Consider the following 26,467-nt stretch of genomic DNA (forward strand, 5'->3'; position numbering starts at 1 on the left):
ATATCGCCAGACGCAACACACACTTGCCTGCTATAGTGCCTCCCCGAATGCGCCTGGGCAGCCAGAGGCCCCTGTTACTCGATCAACTCAATTCCGGCTTCACTTGTTGCCACCCTACAGTCGAGCCACACCACACGGCTGTCTTTGCCCTTACCCTTCCGCGCGCCGATCCGCGTTTGCGACGAGCCTCGACATCAACTCGCCCCATCGTCGGGAAACTCAACGCCGCCCGTCGCGATAGTCGCGACAACCGTTCAGCAAGATGGGAAAACTCATTCGTCTTGAGCTCTTCAGTATGCTCAATACGGTCTTGATTTCCCCCCCCTCTGCGCGCGCGCTGACACTTGTCGCCAGACTTCAAATCCTACAAGGGCCATCATGTCCTGCTTTTCGGCGACTCCTACTTTACATCCATTATCGGACCCAATGGATCTGGAAAATCCAATTCGTAAGCTCGCTTCTCGCCATGCTCCCAGGAACTCATCGACTGACGCGTTGCCACTGCCAGCATGGACGCGATCTCCTTCGTCTTGGGTATTAAATCATCGCACCTGCGATCGGCTCATCTAAAGGACCTTGTCTACCGCGGCCGCGTTCTCAAGACTTCCAAGATCAACGATGACGGCTCCGCAGAGGCTAATGGGCAGACGAATGGCTTCGCCAACGGCGACGAAGACGACGTGTCGGACAAAGCCTCCCGAACCGACCCAAAGACAGCTTGGGTCATGGCCGTCTACGAGGACGACGCCGGCGACGAGCAAAAGTGGAAGCGCTCCATCACGAACCAGGGTTCCAGCGAGTACCGCATCAACGACCGTGTCGTCACCGCCCAGCAGTATAACGAGGCCCTCGAGACTGAGAACATTCTCATCAAAGCCAGAAACTTCCTTGTCTTCCAGGGTGACGTGGAGGCCATCGCCGCTCAATCCCCTCAAGACCTGACAAGGTTGATTGAGCAGATCTCTGGGAGCTTGGAGTACAAGGCCGAGTACGAAAGACTACAGACGGAAGCCGAGCAAGCCGCCGAAAACCAGAGCTTCCAGCTCCACAGACGGCGCGGTATCAACTCCGAGATCAAACAGTATCAGGAGCAGAAGAAGGAGGCCGACAACTTTCAGAAGAAGACTGAAGAGAGAGACGAGGCCATCGTGAAACACGCCTTGTGGAAACTCTACCATTTCCAGCGGGGCATGGATGAGTCTACCGAGAAGATTCACGAGCACCAGCAGAACCTGCAAGAGTTCCAGCGTAACGTGGAGTCATTCAGACGAAAGCTCGAAGCCGCTCAGAAGGAGCAGCACGTAGCGTCCAAAGAAGCTCAGGGTGTGGAGAAGGCCATCAATGCGAAGAAGCGCGAGTTTGACGAGTTGGAGCACAAGTTGATTCCCATTGATGCAAAGATCGAAGAGAGGACTCGCAACATCGAGCAGACCCGCTCGCGTATAGAACCAGTTCGTAAGGACCGCGACAAGCAAGCTGGGCTCATCAAGGAAGATGAAAACAGACTCAAGACGCTCGAAAAGGCCCAACAGCACTTCGAAAAGCAGCATAAGGAGCGCATGAAGAAGACCGGCAAGGAGCTGAGCGATGCTGACCGCAAAGAATACAACAACCTGCGAACTCAGGTCATATCAAAAACTGCTGCCAACCAAGCGAAGCTCGACAATCTGATTCGCCAACAAAAAACGGATGAGGTCACGGTCAACACCCTCAAGGGCAAGGTCGACACCATCTCTGCCGCTCTGGAAAAGTACGAAGGAGAGCTGGAGACCATCGGCGAACGCAAGTCGGCAACAGAGGCCAACATCAAAGCACTGTCCCAAGAAATCGACACGAAGAAGAAGCAGTACCACCAGATGCAGTCTGAACGTATAAGAACGAGTCAGAGACGCACCGAACTGGAGGAGAAGCTTGAGCAAGTCGCCAAACAGCTTAGAGAGGCCGATGATGGCCGACGACAGAATGACCGCGAAGCTAGGATGAGGGAAATGGTCAACAACCTGAAGCGACTGTATCCCGGTGTCAAGGGCAGGGTTGGTGACTTATGCAAGCCTAAACAGAAGAAGTACGACGAGGCTGTTAGCACCGCGCTTGGTCGGGACTACGAATCGGTCATCGTGGACACAGAGAGGACCGGTCACGACTGTGTCCAGTATCTCAAGGACCAGCGCTTTCCGCCCATGACCTTCATCCCTCTTGACAACATCAAGGTCAATGCGGTCAATTCGGCCATCAAAGGCATATCCGGAGCGCGCCTAACCATCGACACGATTGATTTTGAGCCTGCTTATGAGCGTGCCATGGCCTATGCATGCGGCAGCTCTGTGGTTTGCGACAGCGAAAAGATCGCCAAGCTCATTTCGTATGAGAAGCGCATCCCCGTCAAGACCGTTACTCTGGACGGCCTGGTCATTCACAAGACGGGTATGATGACTGGTGGTCGTGGCCCGGAGCAAAAGGGCGGGAAGCGTCGCTTCGAAAGCACTGACCTTGAACCCCTCAAGAAGATGGCGGCCAAGTATAAGGAAGAGATCGAAAAGCTCCCAAAGTCTGGGCGACGTAGCCCTGCTGAGGAGTCTCTTCAGATTGAAATTCACGGCCTTGAGCCACGCCTGGCGGCCGCCAAGGCCGAACTTGCCCACCTGGAGAAGAACTACAACAGCAAGAAGAGAGAAGTAGATCACGAGAGTAGGCAGCTTGACGAGCTGGAACCCAAATACGAGGAGAAGAGAGCGGAGCTCGAGGCAACCAAGCGTACTGTCAAGGAATTCTCCGACGCTATCGCCAAAGTGGAAGACGAAGTCTTTTCTGGTTTCTGCAAGAGACTTGGCTTCAGCGACATCCGAGCCTATGAATCGGAGCACAGAGATCTGCAACGAGAAGCTGATGAGGAGCGAACCAAGTTTGAAGTACAAAAGTCCAAGTACCAGAGTCAACTCAGCTGGACGCGCGACATGTATAACAACCTGGACGCAAGGCTGAAGAAACTGCAAGAGGGGTTGAAGGCATCGGAACGAGACCTCCAGACCTATCAGCAGGAGAAGTCAGATATCGAGGATGCTAGCCACGAGGTATCTGACGAGCTCGACGCGCTGCGGGAGACCCTTCAGGAGAAGCGCGCTACGCTAGAGGTGAAGAGCCAGAAGGTCTCACAGGCCAAGGCCGAGGTTCAGAAGCGAAGCAAGGAGATCGACGCCAGACAAAAGGAAATCAACGCTCTGGAAACGGTAGTCCAGAAGAACAGTGCCGGCAAGTTTGCGTTGCTTAGGCGTTGCAAACTGGAGCAGATGCAGATTCCTTTACAAGAGGGCTCACTCGACAATTTGCCAAACGAAGATAACCTGCTACGGCAAGACGCTGATGCTATGGACGTGGACGAGGAGGATGACGAGGAGATGATGACCGCCGCCCTCGAGAATCACGGCATCGAAGTCGACTATGACAGCCTGGACGAAGAATTGAAGAATGTACAGGCAACCTGCCACTTGCATATTATAAGCTGTGTTTGCTGACGTTTCTCTAGTCGGATGATGCTAGCGTTGAGGAGCGATTGCAAGACAAGATCGCGTCAATCACTTCGGAGCTCGAGAAGCTCAACCCCAACATGAGAGCAATCGAGAGGTTAGAGAGCGTCGAAACGAGACTGAAGAATACCGAAAAGGAGTTTGAGGATTCCAGAGCGGCACTTAAGGCAGCCCGCGATGCGTTCAACCATGTCAAAGCCCAGCGGTACGAGCTCTTCAACAAGGCCTTCTCACACATCCAGGAGCAGATCTCGCACGTCTACAAGGACCTTACACGATCAGAAGCCTATCCCTTGGGAGGGCAAGCGTACCTGGATATCGAAGAAGACACAGACACGCCGTACCTGTCTGGTATCAAGTATCATGCCATGCCGCCTCTCAAGCGATTCAGAGACATGGAGCACCTTTCTGGAGGCGAGAAAACGATGGCCGCCTTGGCTCTCCTATTCGCGATTCACAGTTACCAGCCTAGTCCTTTCTTCGTGCTCGATGAAGTAGACGCGGCACTCGACAACGCCAACGTGGACAAGATCAAGAAGTACATCCGTGAACATGCTGGGCCAGGCATGCAATTCATCGTGATCAGTCTCAAGACCGGATTGTTCCAAGACAGCGAGAGCTTGGTCGGTGTTTACCGAGATCAAGAAGTCAACAGCTCAAGGACGCTCACCTTAGATGTAAGTTGTGACTGGCAGGAACTTAGCTGAACAGAAGCTGACAATGAACTAGCTTCGAAAATATGCTTAGAGAGAGAGAAGATTGTTGACATGAAGGACGTAAATAACCGTTGTACCTGGCAGCGTTGGCAATCGGGCTTGAGGTCGTGGGTGTTGCGCGCAACCGACAGCTACGATGCTAGCAGCCCTGCATGCTTGACTTTTAAGAAGATGGATTTCGGGGCGGAGCAGGTGATTTGCACCCCAGATGATACCAGAGATGGTGTTGCGGCGACGCTAGGTTTTGGCGAGCCTGCGATGGAGTTTTGGACTGTAATATGGCCGGTGGATTCTTCCATTCACGTTATTGATGAACTCTTTTTCCCTCTGCGCCTATGATGACATTCGACAACATTCTCCGTCCGAGGTCTTCATCTACAACCGGTTTGATACTGTCGCATCGCTGACAAGCTCATTCGATCCTGGTTATTGTGACTTAACGGCTTCACAAAAAAACCAAAAAAAAAATAAAAAAAAATAAATAAAAAGTAGCCGCCATGGCAGGCAGTCTATCTTCAAGGTGGAAGCCAGCTACGATGACGCAAAGAGGAAAGATTAAAATTAACGACTTCACCACTTCCCACCACTCACCACTCACCACTCACCGTCTGTTCCACCTCATGGAATAATCGTTTTTAGGCGAATCTCGATTTACCCCATCTATAAGGCTTCTCGAGGCTATATTTGTTCTGTCTGCGCATGTGTTTGCTCTTGTTATTATCTGTCACGCTCCATCCTCCTCATTGACACCTTTCGCGATCTCCATCGTCATCCATGATATCTGTTGTCAATCACTTCATGACGCCGACCGCAGTGTGCAATCATCATCTGGTTCTAAGTCGTCTTGTGCGCCACAAAACGCATTGAATAGGTGGAATTACCTGGAATGGGCAAAGCGGGTGGAAGACCAGGACACACACACACACACACACACACACACACACACACACACACACACACACACACTGAGAAGAAGCACGGGTTTCCTTGAGGTACATATGCCTACTTTAGAGGGTAGCCCCACCTCACCCTTAGGTACTTTGCCGCAGCTACACCATCCAATCTACCTAAGGGAGTAGGTGCCTACCTACAACCAACTACCTTACTGCCCAAAGTTCACTTTCGTCTTTCCAACTTCACCTTCGTCGGATGGTCTACATTCAGCAAACCTCCAGCAAGAACAACCGCACACCATGGCGCAGCCTCTGGATCTTGCCAAAACGCTCGTCAAGTCGGTAATGCGCGCCTTCTACGAGACGCGCCACATCCTAATCATCGACGCGCTCATCATTCACTCAGCGTAGGCTCGGTTTCTGTTTCTGCCGCTGGTTGCGTTGCTGACAGTAGGACATCACAGACTGCGAGACGACGACCTGGCCTACTTGATGGCGACAAACACAAAAGACCTCCACAAAGCCTGCGGAAAGCTGAGAGAGGATCGCTTCTTGGCTGTGTATGCTCGCAATCTTCCTCTTGTGGTATCCGGTTGAAGCTGACGCCGGGCGCACTTCAGATACACGAGGTTAGAATATCGCGAGGACCCCAAGAACCCCGAGGCGAAACCGCGACCAGTGAATCGCACCTATTACTACATCGACTATCGGCAGACCATTGATGCCATAAAGTGGCGTGTATACACCGTCGACAAACAGATCCAGGGCACCACGGTCCCAGCAAGCGAGCGCAAGGAGTACTTTTGCGGACGTTGCAAGGCGGAGTGGACGCAGATGGAGGTTTTAGACAATGTTGGACCCGAGGGGTTCGTCTGCCACCGGTGTGGTTCGTCCCTTACGCACGATCTCGAGCGCAACTCGACTGGTCACGAGCAGTCGACACGGCTGAACAACCAGTTCAAGTTCATAACCGAATTGCTACCACGCATCGACGAGATGGTGGTTCCTGACAACACATTCGACATCGCAATTAGCAAAGCCTTGCCAGTAGTGCGAGATGCCAGTTACCAAACTGTCACTACCATACCAGTCTCGTCACTGCAACCGACCGCGGTCAAGGGTCTCGATAACGTTGGTCCCAAATCCATGTCAGTCAGCATCTCGACAACGGACGGCCCATCAGAGGCTGAGAAGGCGGCGGAGAAGGCGCGGAAGGAGAAGATTGCACAGCAAAACGCACTTCCTTCGTGGATGTCCAACAGCACTGTCACGGGTGAATCATTCTCTGCTGACGCGGGCCCGACGCCTGCGGCTAAGGTTGAGGAGGTCGACAGCAAGGAAGCCTTGGCCAAGTCAGGCGATAATCAAGAACATGCAGAACTGGACGATTATTTTGCTCGTCTTAAGGCCGAACAAGCTGCTGAGGCTGCGAGGGCCCTCGCGGAGGAGGGCTCGGACGACGATGAAGAGGAAGAAGAAGACGCTTTTGAAGACGTGACTCCAATGGGAAACAACACACCGATCCCGAAGGCGGAACCTGCTGCCGATGTGGAGGAATTACCAGCCAAGAGGGTGAAGGTAGAGATGCCAGATGATGGCGAGAGTGATGAAGACGTCGAATTCGAGGACGTCTGAGGGCGCGTTTACTCATTGTACTACTACTTAAAAGGCTCTTGAGAACTAAACTAATCATAAAACGATATCATCAAAGAAGACTGTGTGGGAAGCAGTTTAAGTGAAGCATGCAATTTGCAGTGCGATTGCGCATTGATTCGGTGACTATGATGTCAGCGTCGCGTCTGTCATGGCCGCGGATGAGACGTTTTTTTTCTGTTAAGCTATGGTACCCTCGAAACCTACCCAGCGCAGTACATTTTGCAGGCACCACCTTCATTTACACTGCTAACCTGCGGTGCAGCAAGCGTCTGGCCCTCTGACAATTCGAATGCATATCAACCCAATCTCATTCTTGACTCGGCTGCGCCGCGCCCGCCAGCCTTAGGCCCCGAGCCGACTTTTTTTGCTTGCCGGAGCATCACTAATACCCTCAGCTACGACTACAAGAATGGCGACAGACCTTGAATTTCCGTTGATTTTTCTCTTGCCTACGCACCTTGACGCTGATCGGCTTCATGAGCTCGAGGAGAAGATCCCAAGCCTGACTTACGACATACAAGAGGCTGAAGTGATTCTCGGCAATATCTCGAAGAGGCAAAGAGCTTTGTTTGAGCTACGGCAGAGGAAACTACAGACAGTGCCAGTGGAGGCAGCCGCCGAGTCACAGCCTCCGAGTTCTTCGTGCAAGCGAAAGCGGGATGAAGGCCGAAGCGACAGCTATTCATCTGCGTGTACCGAGGATGGCCCCAGGAATGGATCAGCCGCTTGGCCAATCCCGCAGACACTCCTGAAATCTCTCGAAGCCGATATCGTTCGAGTAGTAAAGCTCAATTGGCTTACTGAATCCCTTGATCAGGGCCGGGTCCTTCCGCTTCGTGACTTCGTCATCTACGAGGGCCGTAAGTGTGGTGAATCCAATACCTTGGTAGCAGTGAAAGGCAGCGACATACTAGCCCGTGCTGCCGCAGATACGACGTCGCAGGACCATCAGCATGTGTTCCGTCGGTCGGAGGAAAACGCGTCGGCATCAGCGAGTCAACGGACGACGATGCCTTCGCTGCTGAGACAGACAACCTCAGAGCACGACTCGACTCTCACTCTGCCGCCGATACCGGGTTTTCTGAGGACAACGTACGCATGTCAGCGGGCAACGCCTGCTGATCCTACAAATGCAGCTTTCATCGAAGAATTGAAAGCGATTCGGACAACGAGGAAACTCATGGGTGATCAGATCGGCGTGAGAGCATATTCCACCTCGATTGCGACATTATCCGCATACCCATACAAGATCTCAAGCCCGCAAGGTCAGTGCCTACATGATATCTAACATGCGGTGCCTGACTCTCGATGTTGAACAGAGGTTGCCAGGTTGCCCGGCTGCGGCACTAAGGTTGCTGAGCTGTGGCATGAATGGAAAGACGCAGGCAGGCTCGGCGAGGCCTCTGAAGCTCAAGCAGATCCCAAATTATCGGTCTTACGGACGTTCTATGACATATGGGGAGTTGGCGACGCCACCGCTCGAGACTTTTATAAGAAAGGCGGGTTATCAAAATTCTCGGCATAAAACTATGCTGACCGAAACGCAGGTTGGCGAGATTTGGACGATATAGTAGAATATGGCTGGGACGACTTGTCACGCGTCCAGCAAATCGGTGTCAAATTCTATGAGGAGCTTAAGCTCAAAATCACCCGTGTCGAAGTCGAGTCCATTGCCAACACAATATTAAAGCATGCGCGCAAATTCAGTCCTGGCTACCAGATGGTCGTCGTTGGTGGGTACCGACGTGGGAAGCACAACAGCGGGGACGTGGATGTGATCATTAGTCATCCAGATGAGTGTGCCACACTCAACTTCGTCGAGAAGCTTGTGGTGAGCCTTGAGAAGAGCGGGCAGATAACCCACACCCTCACGTTGAGCAACAACAATAGCGAGCGCGGCCAGCGACCACTCAGCTGGGACGGAAATCAGGGAAGGGGGGTCGGCTTTGATACACTGGACAAAGCACTCGTGGTTTGGCAGGAGCCGGAAATGAGCGATCGAGGCAGGTCCAGCAGCGTCGATTCCGCCAGCCAGAGGCCACCGCATCGAAGGGTAGACATTATTATCAGCCCCTGGAAAACGGTTGGCTGTGCTGTTTTGGGATGGAGCGGGGACACGACGTTCCAGCGGGATCTACGCCGCTACTGCAAGAAGCAGAGGGACTTGAAGTTTGACAGCAGTGGTATCCGCAGTCGCCTTGACGGTAGCTGGTTGGACCTGGAGGGGAATGGAAAAGCCCCGGACATGTTAACGGCGGAGAGGAGGGTGTTTGAGGGCCTGGGGCTGGACTGGGTGCGTCCGGAGGATCGGTGCACGGGGTGAAGAGACGATGCTTCACTCCTCGTAGAGTCTAAATGGACGCAGACAAAGATGGCGGAAGGGGTTGAGGAGACGATGCCTGAAGGCCGAGATGGCATGGCCACAAGCCATGAACAGTTACTGCGTTTGGAGCCAAAGCCCCCTAGCAGCACATCGATGGTGAAGCGGGAGTTAAAATGACGTGCTAATTGGGTCAGCACCTTATTAGAAGTTAAAACCACTCGCATGCTAAAGCTTCATGTAGGGCTGAATAGAGTGCGAATGGCTTCATTGCTGGCTTCGATTTCTTCGGGGCGCCATCGAAACTTCTACGTCTTTGATGACAATTGGTGTCGTCTGAAATCCGAGGTCTTTCATCGCACACGTAACAGAAAACCCAAACTCCGCCGAATTCCGCAAGGCAGAGGTCGTGCAAGACAATCAGACCTCGTCCGGGTCCAGCGTTATCTCGTTTCAACAACGTTCATTGGCCAGATTTCCGTGAATCGGTAGTCGGGCGTTAAGTGTGGCCGTCTCCATCCCGTCAGTAGCTTGTAGGCAGACTCGCCGTCGCAACGTGAGTGGGCACAGTTCGGTGTATTTTGGCAGGACCAGCTGAACGGGAATGGACATTGAATAAGCTGCTCCTCTTAGCGAGCGGAGAATCGGGGCGGACAAGAGCCCAGACACCTGGCGTCTCGAGCTACCTACCTTGGTCCCCGCTGTTAGGTTCCTCCTCCTCCCATCTAAGTTTATAACTAGACAACTTCCATCACTCAACTAGCTTTACTGTACCCTGCTTAATTGACCTCTCGGACGCAGCGGAACAGAGTACACTACGATCAATAACCGTCAACTTACCACCAGCCCACCAAAAACTCCGCATCACTCCTAGCCACAATGCCCATTACGCTGCAGGTCCCCGACGAGTACGGGTATGTCACGTTCTCCGTCTAAAGCTCCCTTGCCGACTGTTAGCCTTGGAACAAGGACGTCATGCCAATTGCTAACGCATGAACCTTTGTAGTTACGTCCTTCTCGTTGCCGCTTCAACTTTCTTCATCAACACCACCCATGTTCTTCTGACGAGCAAGTTCCGCAAGGCTAGCGGTCTTGTCTACCCGGTACCTTACGCTTCCAACGAGGCCGCTGAGAAAGACCGCAAGGCTTACATGTTTAACTGCGGTACGTCTGCCCCCCTTTGGAACCCTGCAAAGCCGGACACTGATGAGCACCGCAGCGCAACGCGCCCACGCCAACTTCACCGAGAACCAGCCCTCATTCCTCGGCGCCTTGCTCATCTCCGGTCTTCGCTTCCCCGTTGCCAGCGCTGCTGTTGGAGCGGGCTGGGCCCTCTCCCGACTAATCTACGCCTTTGGCTACACGAGCGCTGCCGGCCCCGCAGGTCGCGTCCGGTGAGTGCTCCATGGCACAATGTGCACTAGAGAATGCCCTGACTGACTGAACAACAGTGGTTCAATTGGGTCGTTCCTCACCGATACCGCCCTTAAGTTCATGGCTCTTTACACATCCGTTGCCATGATTATGGACTGGTAACTCAAGTCAGGGTCAGTCGGCACCGATTCATATGAAATCTGTAGTTATACACGCTGTCAAACAATCTTGTAGGAAGTTGCGCGCCTATAACTCAATAAACGCAAGTCTTCCCTCCAATGGAGATAAAATAAAAAAGAAGAAAAGTGAAAGGGGAACGCGAGCAGGTGCTCGCGTATCGCTGCGTGCTTGACATGCATGTCTCATGCCCTCTAATATGTAAACCCGCTTTCGCCGTAACGCCAGTCGTACACACTTCATCACAAAGGGGGAAAGAAATATTTACCCCAGTCTTATACATCATGTCCATCCCTTTCGCCCTCACTCTCGCGCGCCTCTACATTGACGATCGTTCTTCAATGTCAGCAAACGGTCGTGTTCATCTCCTGCGCCTCATCCGTCTAAGCTCGACGCCACGATCTGCGTCTTCGTCTGCCGGTCGTAAGAATTCGGTCGACTTCTCGATACCGTTGTTCCCCAGCAGATAGTCCCCAAAATACTTCATGGCGTTGAAGATCTCCTCGCCGACGGGCACAATGTTTTCCTTGGGAAGCAGGAAGCCATAGCTGCCAGTGTCACGGAGCTTGATCTGGTAGCTATAGTGCGCGTGCAGCTCGTGATAGAACCAATCGATGGCCGATCCCCCGCCAGTCTCGATGCGCTGGACGTTGTTGTCACCGCCTCGAGAGGCGACAGCACCTTCACAGGCAGAAGTGACCGAGTACTGTTCACCGTTGGAAAGACGAATGGCCTTGGCAAGTCCGGTCGCGAGCTCTTCGAGGTTCTCCACATTGGGTGGATCCACGTCACAGGAATAAGCGAATGGGAAGAGGATCTGTTGAGAGTACGAGTGCAGATCGATCAGCCCCACGAACTCAGCCTTCTCCTGAGACTGACTCTTCGCCCATTTTGCAAGTGCAATAGCTTCGGTTGCCTCCCAGGGCTCGGTGCCGCCATAGCTCTCGGAGCAAGGGTCGTTCTCAGAATCCAAACCGCTCCATTCGAAACCGAACGCGTGATCGAGGTCAAATCCACGGCACCACTGCATTCCGGTCTGTTGTCGGGACTTGCGCCAGAGTCGGTCGACTTGCCAGGTGTACTCGATGCCGTCGGGGTTGACCGCAGGAACGAAGACGAAGTCGAAGTGCTCGAGCAGCTTGGTGATCATGGGTTCCTTGCCAAAGGACGTGATGAAGGACCACGCGACGTAATTTGCTGTGGTTGTAGATATCCACTCGCGCGCATGCATGCCTCCAGTGACAACAACCGTTTTCCTTTTGCTGCCAGGAGTTTCAGGTGTTTTGACCCCGACCTTGAGAGCAGGAATGTCGCGACCTTCGAAGGACTGCCCGATGCTGATCATCTGAGTAATGGAGGGGAACATGGCTTCCATCAGGCGCATCCACGGCACAATGACCTAGGCTAGGTTAGTTCAATGGTATTGGGAGATAGTTGAAGGCGGTGCCGTTACGTACAGAAAGAGGCTGATACTCTTGGAAGAAGACGTTATCGCCCTCGTGACGGGATAGCTGGACTGACGTCCGGCGGTCTTCGAGGCGTTGAATTTGCGCAGGAGCCGCGACGGCCGGATAGGTATCGTAGACAGACGCAGCCAGATCAGGAATCAATGTGGAATATGAGGACCTCAGAGACGAGGGCAGCAGGCGCAAGAGGGAGGCAATGTCGGCATTGCGAATGCGGATGTCAACATAGTCGTGGTTAAACGCCCAAACATCGAGAAACAGGCGCGTGGCAGCCTCGGAGAAGACGGCCTCCTCCTCAGGTATAGTCAAATTGAATCGCAGAACGACCTGATCATTGTATTTGGTCCGAAGGCTGGCTTTCCCTTTGTGCGAAGCAGGACGGGCCGTCGACCTGGCCGGAGCGGGGCCGAACACGAATTCAATTGCACCGTCGCGCAGCCAAGTCAGAATTGGGAAGATTCGAGAGGTCGGGGAATTGTGATCGTTACGATGAAGATCGATGCGGGCAGCATTGGCGGAAGGAGCCAGGAGCGTTAGACTAGCAGCCGAAAACAGTAACACTTGGGGACGCATTTTGGAGGCTCGGCGTGGGTGTTGTCGCTGTCGTCGCCGGCGTCGTCGTCGTCGTCGTCGTCGTCGTCGTCGTTGTCGTTGTTGTCTCGTCAGGTCAGGTAGATAATGTAGAAACGCTAGACGTGGGAGAGGGCTTGGATAATTATGAAAGAGGTCATATAAAGGCGAACTGGAGAGATTGCGACAGGTTCTGCAGCATGGCACTCGCCCCCCAAGTCGGAGGGCAGGGAAGCAACCTTGCGCAGGCAGCCGCTTACCTGTGTTTTTTTTTTTTTTTTTCCTCCCCCTTCCTAAATCCCGCGTACTATCGGAACCGTTGGGGTAACCCAGGGGCATCATCCCGACCAAGAACTCACTGAGACGAAAGCGTTGTAGTAGTCGAAATCATGCAATTTTTTCTCTCCTTTTTTGTTCTTTTACGTTGCCCCCTTTCTTTAGCTCCATGTATTCTGAAGCCGAAGAAAACACTGACGAGAGGCAAGCGTGGTCAGTGTCTTGGAACAGAAATTAGACGTCGACGCAGAGACCGGAAGGGTATCATCTCGCTTTCAATGGACGGGGTGCTCATTTCACAGAGGCCAATCCTGGGTAATTGACACTGGAGATCTGCAGCGATCATGGCGACTTTTGACGGTGTTCACGGCAGACTGGCTGTAGGTATTTGTAGGTAGGGGCAGCACAAGATTTGGGGGCCGAGACCACGACACTCGAGTCTGTACGCCACAACCACGACCACGACCACAACCCCTGAGACGGACCATGAATACGTACGAATACCTAAGTACTGCGGTACGAAGCACTGCTGGGTGTCAAGTCACGGTCCCGTCTCTTTTGGAGTGGGCTGGGCTGGGCTGAGCTGGGCCGGGCCACCAGTCCTGGTGGCCAGGCTACGGGGTGGTACACCATGCTGCCATCAATAAAAAGTCCCGGCGTGCATGCGCCAGCGGTCCCGGCTCCTGGAGGCTGGGCTGGCTCAGCAGGGGAGGGAAAAGGTATGAAGACCTACTTTGAGGTACCTTGCGTCGAGTGTTCGTATGGGCTGGAGACGCATGTAAAGTATCCGACTGTGCAGGTGAAGTATTGGCGGGGCTGCCCGGGCTTTCTGAGGAACAACACAACGACAATGGGATAATCAATACATCACCGGGCCTGACCCTGCTGACCGCCCGGCTGCCATGCCGCCCACTGACATCCTGCAGTAGCCCAGCAGCCCAGCAAGACGGGAGCCGCCAATGCCAATCCGGTGGCCCTACTGAGGTGGTCTAGAGGTACCTCACGAATACCTTAGTACAGGCGGGCCACATCAGCCCCGGCGGAAACCCCATCCTTGGTCCTTGCGCTGGGAAGGAAGGTTAAAAAAGCATTCTACTTTACCTCGTACGGGCAGACTGAGGTTCAGTGCAATCAAGCCCGAGCCAGCACCGGTGCTTACCCACCCACCTCACCTACCTACCTTACCACCTTACCTACCTGACCTCTGGCTCTGGCTCTGGACTCGTCGACAACGCGACACCATCTCCAATCCAATTCCCCTGTTTTTCTTGCTCTATTCGTCCATCACCATCTCTCGTCGTAAGGTGCCTTGCCTTGCCTTGCGTCCAACACCGCACCTACGAATACCTGACCCTGCGCTCCCATCATACCTAACGACACATACTAGCCACGAGCATTTCCCTTCTTCCCTTTCCTTCCCTGGCCGTCGTCCGTTTCTCCCCACCTCACTTTCCCATCCGTCCTTTCGCCCTCCCTTATTCGATCCCCTGCAACCGCACCGCATTACGTTGCCCCGTACCCAACCGGAGGATGCCCTGGCGTCCTGTCTTCTGCGTTGCACTGCGGCTGGCTTAATACCCTTTCCCTGCCTTCCTTACCTGACCTTACCTTGCCTCAACTCACAGTGAGGTACCTACCTACCTACCTACCTACCTACTTTATCTTACCTGCCTGCCTTACCGACTACCTAACTTGGACCTCACCTCATCTCGCTGACTGCCCGCCGACTTCTTTCCCCCTTCCTCACTTGCTCTCTCTTTCCCGCCATCATCATCACGACCCTTACTTCCAATGCGGCCTGCCTCCCTGTTCCGCTGCCCGCTGTGTTGATGGCCTAGTGCCCGGATCCAACGGCTTCCCTTCTCCTGGCTGCCGTCGTCATCCTCCCACTTTGATGTTGTATCCCTGGCAAACAATGACCCATCGCCGTCATGCCTTTTCTACGCCGTCGCGGCAACATGGTCAGCGAGACCGATATGAGGCGCCATACCATTCTTGATGCCGATGCGCCTCAGCTCCCGCCGCTCCCGCAACACTTTCCACCCCAGCAGCCTCAGCAACAGCAGCAGCCTCAGCAAGAGCAACAGCCTCAACAACCGCCGCTACCCTTGCCGCAACACCAACTGCAAGAAGTCCCCCGAGTCTCCGTGTCTGCCTCAATAAGCGAAATCCCTTCTACCTCCCTGACTGTGCCCGCGAAAACCGACGGTGACATCGATACCTCGACACAGCTCGATCCTGACGACCCAGACGCTCGACCAGATACTCCTCCAATCCAGGATGAGACGCCCAAGCATCGTCGCTTTTCAATTTTGAGGTTCCGCAATGCCTCGGACTCCCAACTGTCATTAAGGGCCAAGCAGCAGGCTGAAAAGCCTCCCCCTGTCCCTCGGCGTGTGTCTCCTCCAGTCCCTTTGCGGCACCAAAGCGCGCCTGGCCCTGTTCATTGTGCTAACCATCCGCGCCAGCCCCTGAGATCATCACGACCGCACCCACAGTCGAATTCCAAGTACCACAGAAGAAGCAGTCTCGAATGCGACTAGCCGACCGATTTCGAAGATCTGGTGAGCTGCCCAGAAACAGCGAGGATGGGGGCAACCGAGCCATGACGTGGAAGTCATCTAGGAGGAAAACGGGCCTGGAAGACCTTGCTTCTAGAAATCGGCCTACTCTTGTTACTTTCGAGGAACCCAGCCGCCCGTCTTCGTCCAGGGCTCCCACCAACGGAGACCATCACGATGGCATCGCCTTGTCACTACCCGCCAATCGAGCTTCCGAATCATCGCGATCCGATGCGAGCTTCGGGGAACAACTATACCCCACAACTACCGCAGGCACCGCAGGCACCGCAGCTAACTCTCCTCCAGTGCCGTCAAGCACTAGCTTCTTTCGCCTGGGTCGCAGGAAACCCAAAACACCATCACCCATGTTCGATTTATCACATCTGCCTCAAAAAGGCAAGCCCGCCGCTCATGGGACAGACAATAATGGAACATCCTCGTCCTCATTAGGCGCGGCTCAACCGCCCATCGCGTCCACATCCAGAGAGGGCACTCCGCGACCCCATCATGGCTCGAGGCCCCCATCAAGCTACAGTACACATGCCGACTCTGTGTCGTCCTCTGCCCCTGATCAGCAGCCACTCAAGACGAACCCCTCACCGGCAACTGCACTATTTCGTCCCGGCTCGACTCACTCCGGCCAGTCATCACCGACCCGAGCCCGGCTGCAACGCCGAGGAAGATCTTCGACCATGAGCTCTCTAGGCAGAGATTCGTTGGAAGGGCATCTCGATCCAGGAGCAAGTCGAACATCCACGTCGATTGGGCGCAAGAGCTTTGGCGATCTCTTTGGCCTGAACAGATTGAGACAAAACTCTGATCTGGGCCAGAGAACGGGCACGCTGACACCTGCAACCCCTGGCTCCAATACCTCCAAGAACAATTCACTCCAGATTGCGCGGGAGCCGATTGCATTGCCTGAGAAGCTCGAGGACGAAACGCCCGCCAAGTATTTGGCAAGGATAGAAGAGATTCTCAGTAGAGGAGTAATTGCGAGTGCGTTGTCCAAGGGAAGTGATCCTTTCGCAGCAGCCGTGTTACGCAGTTACATGCGCCGGTTTAGTTTCTTTGGTGACCCGATGGACATGGCAATCCGGAAATTACTCATGGAAGCCGAGCTGCCCAAAGAGACGCAGCAGATCGACAGGTGTTTGCAGGCGTTTGCGAACCGCTATCACGAATGCAATCCGGGCATTTATGCCTCCCCTGACCAGGCCTACTTCGTGGCGTTTTCGCTTCTCATTCTGCATACGGATGTATTCAACAAGAATAACAAGCACAAGATGCAGCAACCTGACTATTTGAAGAATACCCAAGGCGAGGGTGTTTCGGACCCGATCCTTCGATGCTTTTACGACAACATCACCTACACCCCTTTTATACACGTTGAGGACGACTTGGACCTCAATGGTGATCGACTTATGGCGAACAGAGCCAAGAGGAAAACCCTCTTTCCAGGAGGCACGCCGGAAGCGGCCGCGAAACGGTCCAACCGTGAACCCCTTGACCCGTATACGCTGATCATAGACGGCAAGCTAGATATACTGAGGCCGAGTCTGAAAGATGTAATGGAGCTCGAGGACCACTATGACTACCTGGGAACGGCGAAAGACCTCAACGTAAAGGAGCTTCAGCGGACATTCTTCAGAACTGGTGTTTTGCAAATTGTGTCGGCCAGGTCACGGCCAGATGCCTTTCGCGACGAAAAGAGCGCCATCAACCCTGCCGAAGCGGCGCAGGGCGTGGTCGATATCAAAATCACAAAGGTCGGTCTTTTGTGGCGGAAGGATGTCAAGAAGAAAAAAACCAGATCACCCTGGCAGGAATGGGGAGCCATTCTTACGGGCGCCCAGCTTTATTTCTTCCGCAACACCACATGGATCAAGAACTTGATGCACCAGTACGAATCGCACGTTAAACAAGGCTTCTACGGCGAACCAATCACGTTTAAACCGCCATTACCGGAGTTCAAGCCTGATGGATATCTCCCGACGAAGGAAGCCGTTGCGCTCGTAGACTCCACGTATAAGAAGCACAAGAACGCCTTCAAGTACTCTCGGCCTGGGGCCTTCGTTGAGGAGGTTCTTCTTGCTGACAATGAGGAGGAGATGAACGACTGGCTCGCCAAATTGAATTACGCTGCCGCTTTCACTACGTCTGGCGTCCGCATGCGAGGTGTCGTGGGCGGCAATTACGAGGGACAGAGTCGGCGGGGAATCAGGAGACTTGGAAGTTCGGCCTCGGCGCAGGTTATTCAGACTCCCACCGGCGAGGTCAGCATCGTTCGTGGTAAAATTGATCACCAGGAGGCCGAATCCATTCAGGCTCAGCGACGGCAGACCATGATGGACGCTGTTGCCAAAGCAGATGAAGAAATCGCCATCAAGGAGCAAGAGCTGGAGATCCATCTGAGAAACGCTCGCCATCTCCAGATTCTCTCACCCATCCAAGCCAAGACGAGGGATCAGGTTCTTTCGGCTGCTGCTCACATGGATGTCAAAATCAAGTGGATTCGTATGGACATGTGGAAATCCAGGTGTCATCGAGACGTTCTTTTGAAGGATATGGCGGAAGAGCAACGACTCCAAGGTCTGGTTCCAACCAAGTCTCAAAATGGCCATGAGATCCGCGAAGCGTCGCCATCTCGAGAAAGACCATCCATGCTCGAGGCAGGATCAGCGACAGGTGTGGGACGCCGACGCCGGAGGTCATCGGCAGCCATCTCCGTGGTTCAGGGGCCCACGAAGATGGCGCAAGGGGAGCCAGAATCGCCAACAAACGATGCTTACCAGACGCCGCCTACAAGTGCAACCTTCAATCCTCACAAACACCAGAACTCATGGGACTCCAAGGCCTCCAAATCTCAAGAGCCAGTCTACCGGAAACGACCCTGCTCCAGTTCTAGCCAATCCTCTGGTGAGCCGACGTTCTACAGCCCGCAACAGCATCCGACTCCTAGAAGAGGGAAGAACGAAGAAACGAGTGTGGCTGAGGAACATCATGATGACGTGGATGCGAACGAACGTGTCCTCCTTGAGCAGGCAGGCTTGCTGGGATCAGAATCTCAAGGCAATCCGCCTGAAAGAAAGCGAACCGGGTCACTGTCTGAAGCTGGAGATGCTTCCGAGTCGCGTGATACCCCGGGGTCCATCGACAAGCAAGACAGGACAAAGATCCGACGAAGTCTACAACGCACCCTCAGGGAGAGTGCTGGCCATCTTTCGCACCATCGTAGCAGGAAGGGAAAAGAGGTCGTCGCCGGAAGCGCTTCAGAAGACGCTGGTCGCGAAGACGTGCTTACTAGAGGCACTGGAAGTTTCGTGGTACACGGCAAGAAGGCGTCCGTCATCAATTTCGGTTCCGAACTGCAACAACTGACTCCCGAGGAGCGCCTGAGGCAGCGAAAGCAGGGTCAGCGCGATGAGCCTGCTTCCCCCGCCAGCGTCGAGGAAGATTTCCGCGACGCGTTGAATAATTCGTTACTTCCCAAGGAGCGCAGAGAGTCGGGCGCAAGCGCTAGCACAGCAACGGCAAGAAGCTTTCGTGAACTTCACCGAAAGTATTCTTCTGCGCATGCTTCTCGGTCGCCGGCCTTCAGAGGTCAACTCTCAGTGCCATCTGATGGTGAAAGTGAAGCTGCAGTCAGCTTTTCCGAAGGACGCAGGACGCCGCTGCCCCCAATTGAAAACGAGTCTGGAGACGAGGAGGAAAGCGACGCTATCGTAGCGAGTTCGGGCGTGACAAGCCCTACTGTGGCAAGTCCGCAGCCAATTCGTGCAGCGTTCTTATCTCCCCTCGAGCCGGTGACGCCTCAAGGACAGGAAAAAGGCGAAGAAGAAAAGGGCAACGAGATGCAGCGACTACCTAGTCCTCCGATCCAGGCGGTCAAGGCCTAGTCATCGGAATCGCTGCCTGCCCTGGGGACGAGACTCCCACTACGGCCGAGTGCATCTAGAAATGCGTGTTGAGCCGTCACGCCGAACGAGGCAGCTCGCTCGATGGCCCTCATACGTCAGAGAGCGTCGACAGGGTGACCGATGTTTGGTCCGTTGGTCTGAAGCGATAGAGGTGAGGAAACCCTCACTAAATCAGGCGCTGGTGGGTATGCACCCGTAGCGTCATTATTTGTTTTTCTTGACAACAAAAAGGAGGTGTTTGTAGTCAATCTAATGGCAGATGTGTACATAGTGTGGGCTCATGGCTAAGCGGGAATGGACACTGGACTTTGGGCATAGCATTGTGAGGCGATTGGGGTCAACAAAAAGGACGGCCGACATGGTTGTGGTGAGTAGAGCACAGCGGTCAAAAGTCTCAAAGAAAGACCTGTTGCACAGCGAATTCAATCTTTTTCTCTTCTTCTTCTTACTCATAGGTCATTTTGTTTGGATACGGGGTGTTGCGTAGACTGCATTTTAATCCAGCGCGCGAGTCCTCGATCTCATATCTGCGTCCTGCAAGCCGTTCATTTCTTGCCCTTTTTCTTCTTCTTGTTTGACGACGTTGGCGCCTTTTCGACCTTGACAGAACCGGCGCCACCTGCAAGCTCCAGCGTCTCAACTTCCTTTGCCAAACCACCTTGCGTGGACTCGTTTGCCTTCTTCTTGCCCTTCTTGCCCCTGGGCCGGTAGGAGGAGCGGTCGCGAAGAGGCAGCCATCGCTCGGGATCCATTTTCCTCCCCTCCTCGTAGTTCTTGGGCAGCTTTCTTCTGCGCTTCTTTCTGGCACCTGCTTCGGTTGGCTGGTTCTCCATTCTTCGCTTTGTAGCCTGATTAGCTGGCGTCGCGAGTGTAGCGATGCCTTCGCCAGCCAACTGGCTAGCGTCGACGCCTTGAATGAGACTCTCGATGGAAGGGAGGCCCATCAAGTATGGCTTGGCCCTGGATGCGTTTGATGTGGCGAACGATGCCACCAATCCTGCGGCTGCAAGATGGTCCGCATCGGCGCCGGGCTTCTCGCAAAGTTTCTCGAAAGCAGCACCTGCGGCAGCGAGATCAACAGGATCAGATGACTTGAGCAACTCGGAGCCGGCACCTCGGAGCAGCGAGTCGGCGTGGCGACCATTCCGCTTCTCCCAAAACGAGGAGGCCTTGGCCAACTCTGTGCGTATACCGGTTTGGCGTCCTTGCTGCCTGTAAAGGGAGACCACCAGAGCGACCAGACCAGGGGAGAAACGAACATCATGCGTTCCCTGCTTTTCCAGATTGTGCAGGAACGTCTCGAGAATAGACAGTGCCGCACCGGTGTTGTTCGCGACGAGATAGAGCTGGATGATTGTGAGAACCAATCCTGTCTCCGTGGGGCGTTTCTCAAGCAGAGGAATGACGTGCTTCACGTCTACATTCTTGGATGGACGTAGAGCATGGGCCGCAGCGTTGATGGCAGAGAGGACGTTTGTGTTGGCGGAGACCGTAGGCGTAGCCTCGGCCAAGGTTCTAGAAGTGCCCCTGTAGACGCCGGCCAGCTTTTGTGCCTGGACGCCCAAAACATACTGGTTCTGCTTCAATGAGCTCTCTTGGTACTTGAAAAGCTTTGCCTGCTTTCTCAGAGCGGATGCCAGCTCGCCTTCACGCTGGGCGAGGTAAGGATTCTCGACTCGGGTCGCGAGAGCCGACTTGTTATTCTGGTTAATCAGCTTGGACTCGGCGTCCCAACTACTGCACAGATGTTAGCGAGGTCGAGATTTGAACAATTGAGCGAAACTTACTCCGAAACGGACAGGCGGTTCTGAACGTCAAGTGCCTCCCCAAGCTTGCCTAACCTGGAATATACATAGACCTGCTGGACCATGATTGGTACCATCTCGGCTTGTTTTTCGTCCTCGGAAAGATCCTCAGAATCATCACACAAGCGCAGCGAGCGCTGGAGCAGCGTCGATGCTTTGGACAACTCTCCGCGAGCAATGCAGCCGCAGGCGCTGTTATATGCGAGCTCGAAGGTATCGATATCTGCCGCGAGGGGGGCCGGCGCGCCCTCGTTACTCAAATCGTTCACGGCTTTCCACTCCAATTGAGCAGCGGATGCCAGGTAGTTGATGTTAAGGTCGTTCTCCTCGTCCTGAGGATCATCAAGCAGACCTTTGTAGAGATCGAGTGCGTCTTTGAAGTCCTCAGCACGGTAAGCAACTTGAGCAGCAACGTGTCGAAAACTGCGCTGTGGTCTCAAGTTTGCGATCTCGCGGGCCGCCTGAAGTTGTCCAGTCTTGTACAGGGCGTAAGCCTTCTCGAACACACACGCATCCTGGAGCTTGTCACCACCATCGGCTATGGCGCGAAGGGCGTCGTCGAAGCGATCGAGTTTGAGCAGGGCGACGACGCGGGTGCGGTGGGCAGTGAGGTCGGTCTTGGACTCCTTTATCGAAGCGTTTGCGGCTTTGAGAACCTCTTCATGGTCTTGTATAGAGGCTGCACGCAGCAAGGCGCTGAGGTTGGCGGCGGGGTCTGAAGGAGCCATCGTGAGGGGTGGGACGTGTGGTTTTGCCTCAGTTGGGCCGATCCGACATGTTCGATCGATTTGAGGAGATCTCAAGCAAAGAATCGGCTTGGATTCGCGCCTTGCGACAAGAGCAGGTGCGCAGCAAAGATGATGAAGGGACCGCAGGTACCTCTGGGGGTGATTTCGGCGTCGCGGTTGTCGCTGGCGTCTCAATCAGACATCAGAGAGGAAAGCCACGGTGCGGTGCAGCTCAGGATTGAAATGTGGATAGGTAGTGGGGCAGAGCCAGTGACCTCCAACGGAGACTCGGGGCTTGTAATGCTTGTAGTCCGCCACGGAAGCATGGCGTGTAGGTACATTACGGGTTTAAACAGAGTTTGTTTTTCGATACCCTTACGCTGGTTAACAACCTACCCACAATCTCAATTTTTGAAGTCTTCGATACTCCGTCAGTCAGTTACTGCACCGAAACATGGACTTTTCGTGGCGTTGTCTAAGTCCATCATAAGTCATGCATTCCGCATACTTCGTAAAATCGCATTTCGTCTTGACGACGCACGCTTCCCGGCGCCTTTTCCTTCGCTATGTTCTTCAACCGACCCCAGACCATGTCACTTCGTTCTCGTAGTGAACCAGCCGACAGCTGACATTTCACCCCCTTCCAAACAATCCCCACAACCTCTTTTGTTTGGTCTCGGAATGGTACGGCCTCAGGGGATACGTTGGCAGCATGGTGTACACGTCTGAGACGGCCGAGTTGTCTGACTGCCTTCGATGTAGCTTCCTAGGGCGAACCTCACCCAGTTTCGTGCTTCCTGACGACATGGTGGCCGATGAGACGCGCTTGTCCGGGCTGTTTTGAGGAACAACAATTGTGCTCGCAATCAGAGCAGGCAGCGGTTCTCGTACCTCAAGCTCCTCCGGTCGGTTGACTTTGCCCTTGGTAGACCTCCCATGCTTCGGCCTTACCTCTTTGTTTGGTGGGTGAATTCTTGTGTGGCGGTTGCTCTTCTTGCTCGAGCCCGAGCTAGACTTGGACTTGAGGGATGTACTGCTGAGCCGTCGTGAAAGATCGTTGATGGTTTTAACGGCATCCAAGCGCGATGAGTTGGACAACGACCTCAACGACCGATAGTCGATGGCTGGGCTCTGGGTTCTTGTCATAACCCGCAGCAGGCGCGTCATGGCCGAAGTTAGGCGTTTGATGACCCTCTTGAGTGAAGAGCGGGCCGCAGCTGTGGAAGATATCGGTAAGTATGTGAGAGATCTGCAATGAGTCGGCGCATGCGTACCATCTCCTTTCTCCAGGTGGCTTCCATTGAGGGAGAGACGCGATGAGTAGACTCGCCGCACCTCGGATTGGTCAGAACGCACGCATCGTCGGAGTTGTCGTGGTTGACTATTTCGTCCTGATCCTTTCAGACCCCCCAAAAGCGATAAGCACTTGGAGTACGTCTCCAGTAAGGCGTCAACTTTGTTACTGAATCCGCCCATTGATCCAGAAAGCAGAGCCTCAATGAAACAAGAATGTGTGGTGAGCGTGCGCATCTCCGACCGTGGGCCTTCCCCCTCCCCGGCCTTAATTACATACAAGGCCGGGCCAGCCTAGCTAAGGAGTCATCACAGTACTGGTGGTGCAACCAATCCAACCTCCAGCGAGGACGGGGAACGGCAACGGGGGCAGCTGCACCATCTGGTTGGTTGAGTAACCGCCGCAATGATCCATCCTGACCCTGCAGGCCTTCGCCAGCAATCTGTTCGTGATTGACGAGTTGTCTAGGCTACTGATGGGTTCTTCCGACAATAAAGATTGGTCGCAATCATATCTCGATCTTGTCGTAGGTATGTATGCAAGCAAGCAAGCCACAACTCCAGTGATCACAGCCGGCGATGCCCGTCTTGCTGGGGCTCAAAGTCAGACATCGGGACTAATAGAGCAGACCGGCTTTCTGTTTGTCGGGAACACGTGTGAATGGGCCAGCCACACGCGGGCGGCCTCGATCAGCGGTGAGTTGAGTCAAGTGCAAACATCTAATCTTTCTAGATGATAAGGCAGGCCGGGCCATTTTGCCAGAGATGGACATTGTATTCGTGCTCTGAAGAGTCCCATGCCAGTTCTGGACAGGGATGTTGTTCAAGTAGTCGAATCAGGCCAGGTTGCGATGTCAATTCGCTCGCGCTCGCGCCCGCGCCGAGAGTTGAAGCGTCGGGTTCGGATGGCGTTCCCGCAGGGAACATGATCGCAACCTTGGGCACCGGTCCAATGGACCACCATGAAACGCTCACCGAGTGTCGCCTCCTGGCAAGAAGAGAGTTTGGCACAGCAGCGATGTCATTGTATCTGGAGGTGTGTGTCTGTGGAGATATCATTGAAAGATGCGACGCAGGGCAACATCGCAATAGGCGTGTCTGATTGTCCCATTGTCTGCATGGCCCTTTGGTTGGATCAACGAGCAGTCGGCGAAGGGGGTGTTTCTCCTGTGTGTTTTGCGGCCGGCCGATGGCGTGGGGGTCTAATGCAAGCGGGCAGGCAGGTGGGAGGCACTACTTATTAGTACCCTTACTTTCGGGGCCTCTTAGACGGCACCCCTCCGCCGCTATACGGCACCCCTACGCCCCTAGGGCAGCCCTACTAGCCACACTAGCCCGCCGAAAATCAGCTTTTTTTACCTACCTACCTACCTACCTACCTATTTACTTACTTACTTACTCCTACTTTAGTAATATTTTTTTATATATACTACTAACTTTATAGCTATTTAAACTTTTTAACTACTTTATTTTTTATAATTTTTAGCGCTTCTATATAATAGATATTATAAACCTCTATAGTAAGCCTTTACTTATAGGTATAATATATAGTAATATTAAAGCTATTAAAACTATATTTAATAACTATATTACTACTAATAGCTATACTTTATATATTAATACTTATAAGGTTAGTAGTTATAAGAAGGAGGACTATATATATATTATTTTTTACTACTATAAGGTTAGTATATTTAAGCTTAGTTATATCTCTTATAAAGAGTATTAATAATAGGTTTATATATAGAAGACTAATTACCTCTTCTATTTTACTATTAACTATAAAGATAATAATACTTATATCTCTAATTATATTAATAACTTAAGTATTTATAAGTATAACTATAACTAAGTAGATAAAAGTATAATTACTAGCTAATATTACTAATATTATACTTTAGTTATTATTATAACCTCATAGCTACTAAAGGTAGGGTTAGTAATATAGGTGTGAAAGTATCTATCTTCTGCTCTACCTATCTAGCTATCTAGCTAAATATATAATAATATAGCTTATACGCACCTCGCGTATATATAAGTTCTATAATAAATACTTCCTACTATCTTAAGAAGGTAGGCTATCCTCAGCTATATATAGATAGGTAGAATAAACTACTATTATTACGAATAATAAAAGAAAATTAATAAAATAAGTATATTAGTCTTTATATCTAATCTGTAACCTTATAGTATATAATATAAGAAAAGGAAAATAAAATAAATATAGTAGTTTTATATTAAACTTATAACTATATAATATATATACTATAAACGCTAAATTCTAGCTTTATTAAATAATCCTAATATTCTCTATTTCCTTATTTATATAGTTCTTATAAAACTCTATTTCTATTTATTAATATATAATATTCTTTTATAATAATAAGAATAAGAATAACGCTTAACTTACTTTAATAATCTATATAAAATAAACTAATAAACTTTAAGGTATTAAACCTTATATAAAAATACTCTATTTATTATAACTTATAACTATAATATTAATTATATTATATATATAGTTATATAAGTACTTTATATAATTAGTAGTTTAGTAGGTTATATTTTAAGTTATCTTTTCCCTTAGTTTTCCCTACTAGAGGAAGTAACCTAAGAAGAATAATAATAAGAGATATTATAATATATTAATTCCCTTATTATTATCTATATATTTAAATACTTATAAATACTTAGGATTATTACTTTTTATTATAATATAAGCCTATCTATAACTCTATACTATATAGGTATATATATTATACCCCTAAATATACTTATACTTATACTAATAGGTTATAAACTTAGTTTAGAGATAACCTCTATTCTTTTTACTTTTTTACCTTTCCCCTACTTATCTATATTAGTATAGGTATAAGCGTATTCAGGGGCGTGGTATATACGCCTATATAGTATAGGGTTATAGATAGGCTTATGTTATAATAAAAGGTGATAATCCTAAGTATTTATAGGTATTTAATTATATAGATAATAATAAGGGAATTAATGTATTATTATATCTCTTATTCTTATTCTTCTTAGGTTACCTCCTCTAGTAGGGAAAAGTGAGGGGAAAGATAACTTAAAATATAACTTACTAAACTACTAATTATATAAGGTGCTTATATAACTATACGTATTATATAATTAATATTATAGTTATAGGTTATAGTAGATAAAGTATTTTTATATAA

At 51.8% G+C, this 26,467-nt stretch overlaps 9 protein-coding genes across 9 annotated transcripts in view; 5 read left to right on the forward strand and 4 right to left on the reverse strand.

Annotated features, from left to right (window-relative positions):
* Window positions 1-262: 262 nt before the first annotated feature.
* Window positions 263-4,579, forward strand: GCG54_00012604 (Structural maintenance of chromosomes protein 1; the record flags this gene model as incomplete). The annotated part of the gene is made up of 5 exons (XM_045412480.1): window positions 263-293; window positions 355-448; window positions 509-3,467; window positions 3,524-4,201; window positions 4,325-4,579. 5 exons carry the CDS (start codon window positions 263-265, stop codon window positions 4,577-4,579), a joined length of 4,017 nt encoding a protein of 1,338 aa, XP_045267185.1.
* Window positions 4,580-5,433: 854 nt separating this feature from the next.
* GCG54_00012605 (Transcription initiation factor IIE subunit alpha) lies at window positions 5,434-6,768 on the forward strand (the record flags this gene model as incomplete). Its single annotated transcript, XM_045412481.1, has 3 exons — window positions 5,434-5,540; window positions 5,598-5,693; window positions 5,754-6,768. The coding sequence occupies 3 exons, from the start codon at window positions 5,434-5,436 to the stop codon at window positions 6,766-6,768; spliced, it is 1,218 nt and encodes a 405-aa protein (XP_045267186.1).
* A 430-nt stretch (window positions 6,769-7,198) lies between these two features.
* Window positions 7,199-9,112, forward strand: GCG54_00012606 (DNA polymerase lambda; the record flags this gene model as incomplete). Its single annotated transcript, XM_045412482.1, has 2 exons — window positions 7,199-8,054; window positions 8,337-9,112. The coding sequence occupies 2 exons, from the start codon at window positions 7,199-7,201 to the stop codon at window positions 9,110-9,112; spliced, it is 1,632 nt and encodes a 543-aa protein (XP_045267187.1).
* An 876-nt stretch (window positions 9,113-9,988) lies between these two features.
* GCG54_00012607 (uncharacterized protein) lies at window positions 9,989-10,645 on the forward strand (the record flags this gene model as incomplete). Its single annotated transcript, XM_045412483.1, has 4 exons — window positions 9,989-10,023; window positions 10,116-10,273; window positions 10,329-10,503; window positions 10,561-10,645. The coding sequence occupies 4 exons, from the start codon at window positions 9,989-9,991 to the stop codon at window positions 10,643-10,645; spliced, it is 453 nt and encodes a 150-aa protein (XP_045267188.1).
* A 376-nt stretch (window positions 10,646-11,021) lies between these two features.
* On the reverse strand, window positions 11,022-12,699 carry GCG54_00012608 (putative metallocarboxypeptidase ecm14; the record flags this gene model as incomplete). The annotated part of the gene is made up of 2 exons (XM_045412484.1): window positions 11,022-12,059; window positions 12,118-12,699. The coding sequence occupies 2 exons, from the start codon at window positions 12,697-12,699 to the stop codon at window positions 11,022-11,024; spliced, it is 1,620 nt and encodes a 539-aa protein (XP_045267189.1).
* A 2,204-nt stretch (window positions 12,700-14,903) lies between these two features.
* GCG54_00012609 (Protein transport protein sec73) lies at window positions 14,904-19,429 on the forward strand (the record flags this gene model as incomplete). The annotated part of the gene is made up of 2 exons (XM_045412485.1): window positions 14,904-15,366; window positions 15,441-19,429. 2 exons carry the CDS (start codon window positions 14,904-14,906, stop codon window positions 19,427-19,429), a joined length of 4,452 nt encoding a protein of 1,483 aa, XP_045267190.1.
* A 566-nt stretch (window positions 19,430-19,995) lies between these two features.
* GCG54_00012610 (Signal recognition particle subunit SRP72) lies at window positions 19,996-21,983 on the reverse strand (the record flags this gene model as incomplete). Its single annotated transcript, XM_045412486.1, has 2 exons — window positions 19,996-21,187; window positions 21,238-21,983. The coding sequence occupies 2 exons, from the start codon at window positions 21,981-21,983 to the stop codon at window positions 19,996-19,998; spliced, it is 1,938 nt and encodes a 645-aa protein (XP_045267191.1).
* A 633-nt stretch (window positions 21,984-22,616) lies between these two features.
* On the reverse strand, window positions 22,617-23,150 carry GCG54_00012611 (uncharacterized protein; the record flags this gene model as incomplete). The annotated part of the gene is made up of 1 exon (XM_045412487.1): window positions 22,617-23,150. The coding sequence occupies one exon, from the start codon at window positions 23,148-23,150 to the stop codon at window positions 22,617-22,619; it is 534 nt and encodes a 177-aa protein (XP_045267192.1).
* Window positions 23,151-24,005: 855 nt separating this feature from the next.
* GCG54_00012613 (uncharacterized protein) overlaps window positions 24,006-26,467 on the reverse strand; it is a gene marked incomplete at both ends in the record, with an annotated part of 10,236 nt that continues 7,774 nt past the window's right edge. The window contains one exon of the mRNA XM_045412488.1: window positions 24,006-24,306. Within this exon, the coding sequence (XP_045267193.1) occupies window positions 24,006-24,306 (301 nt within the window). The remainder of the gene's footprint in view (window positions 24,307-26,467) is intronic.

This window comes from Colletotrichum gloeosporioides, assembly GCF_011800055.1.
Source record: "Colletotrichum gloeosporioides strain Lc1 chromosome Unknown consensus_24, whole genome shotgun sequence".
Taxonomy (NCBI): domain Eukaryota; kingdom Fungi; phylum Ascomycota; class Sordariomycetes; order Glomerellales; family Glomerellaceae; genus Colletotrichum; species Colletotrichum gloeosporioides.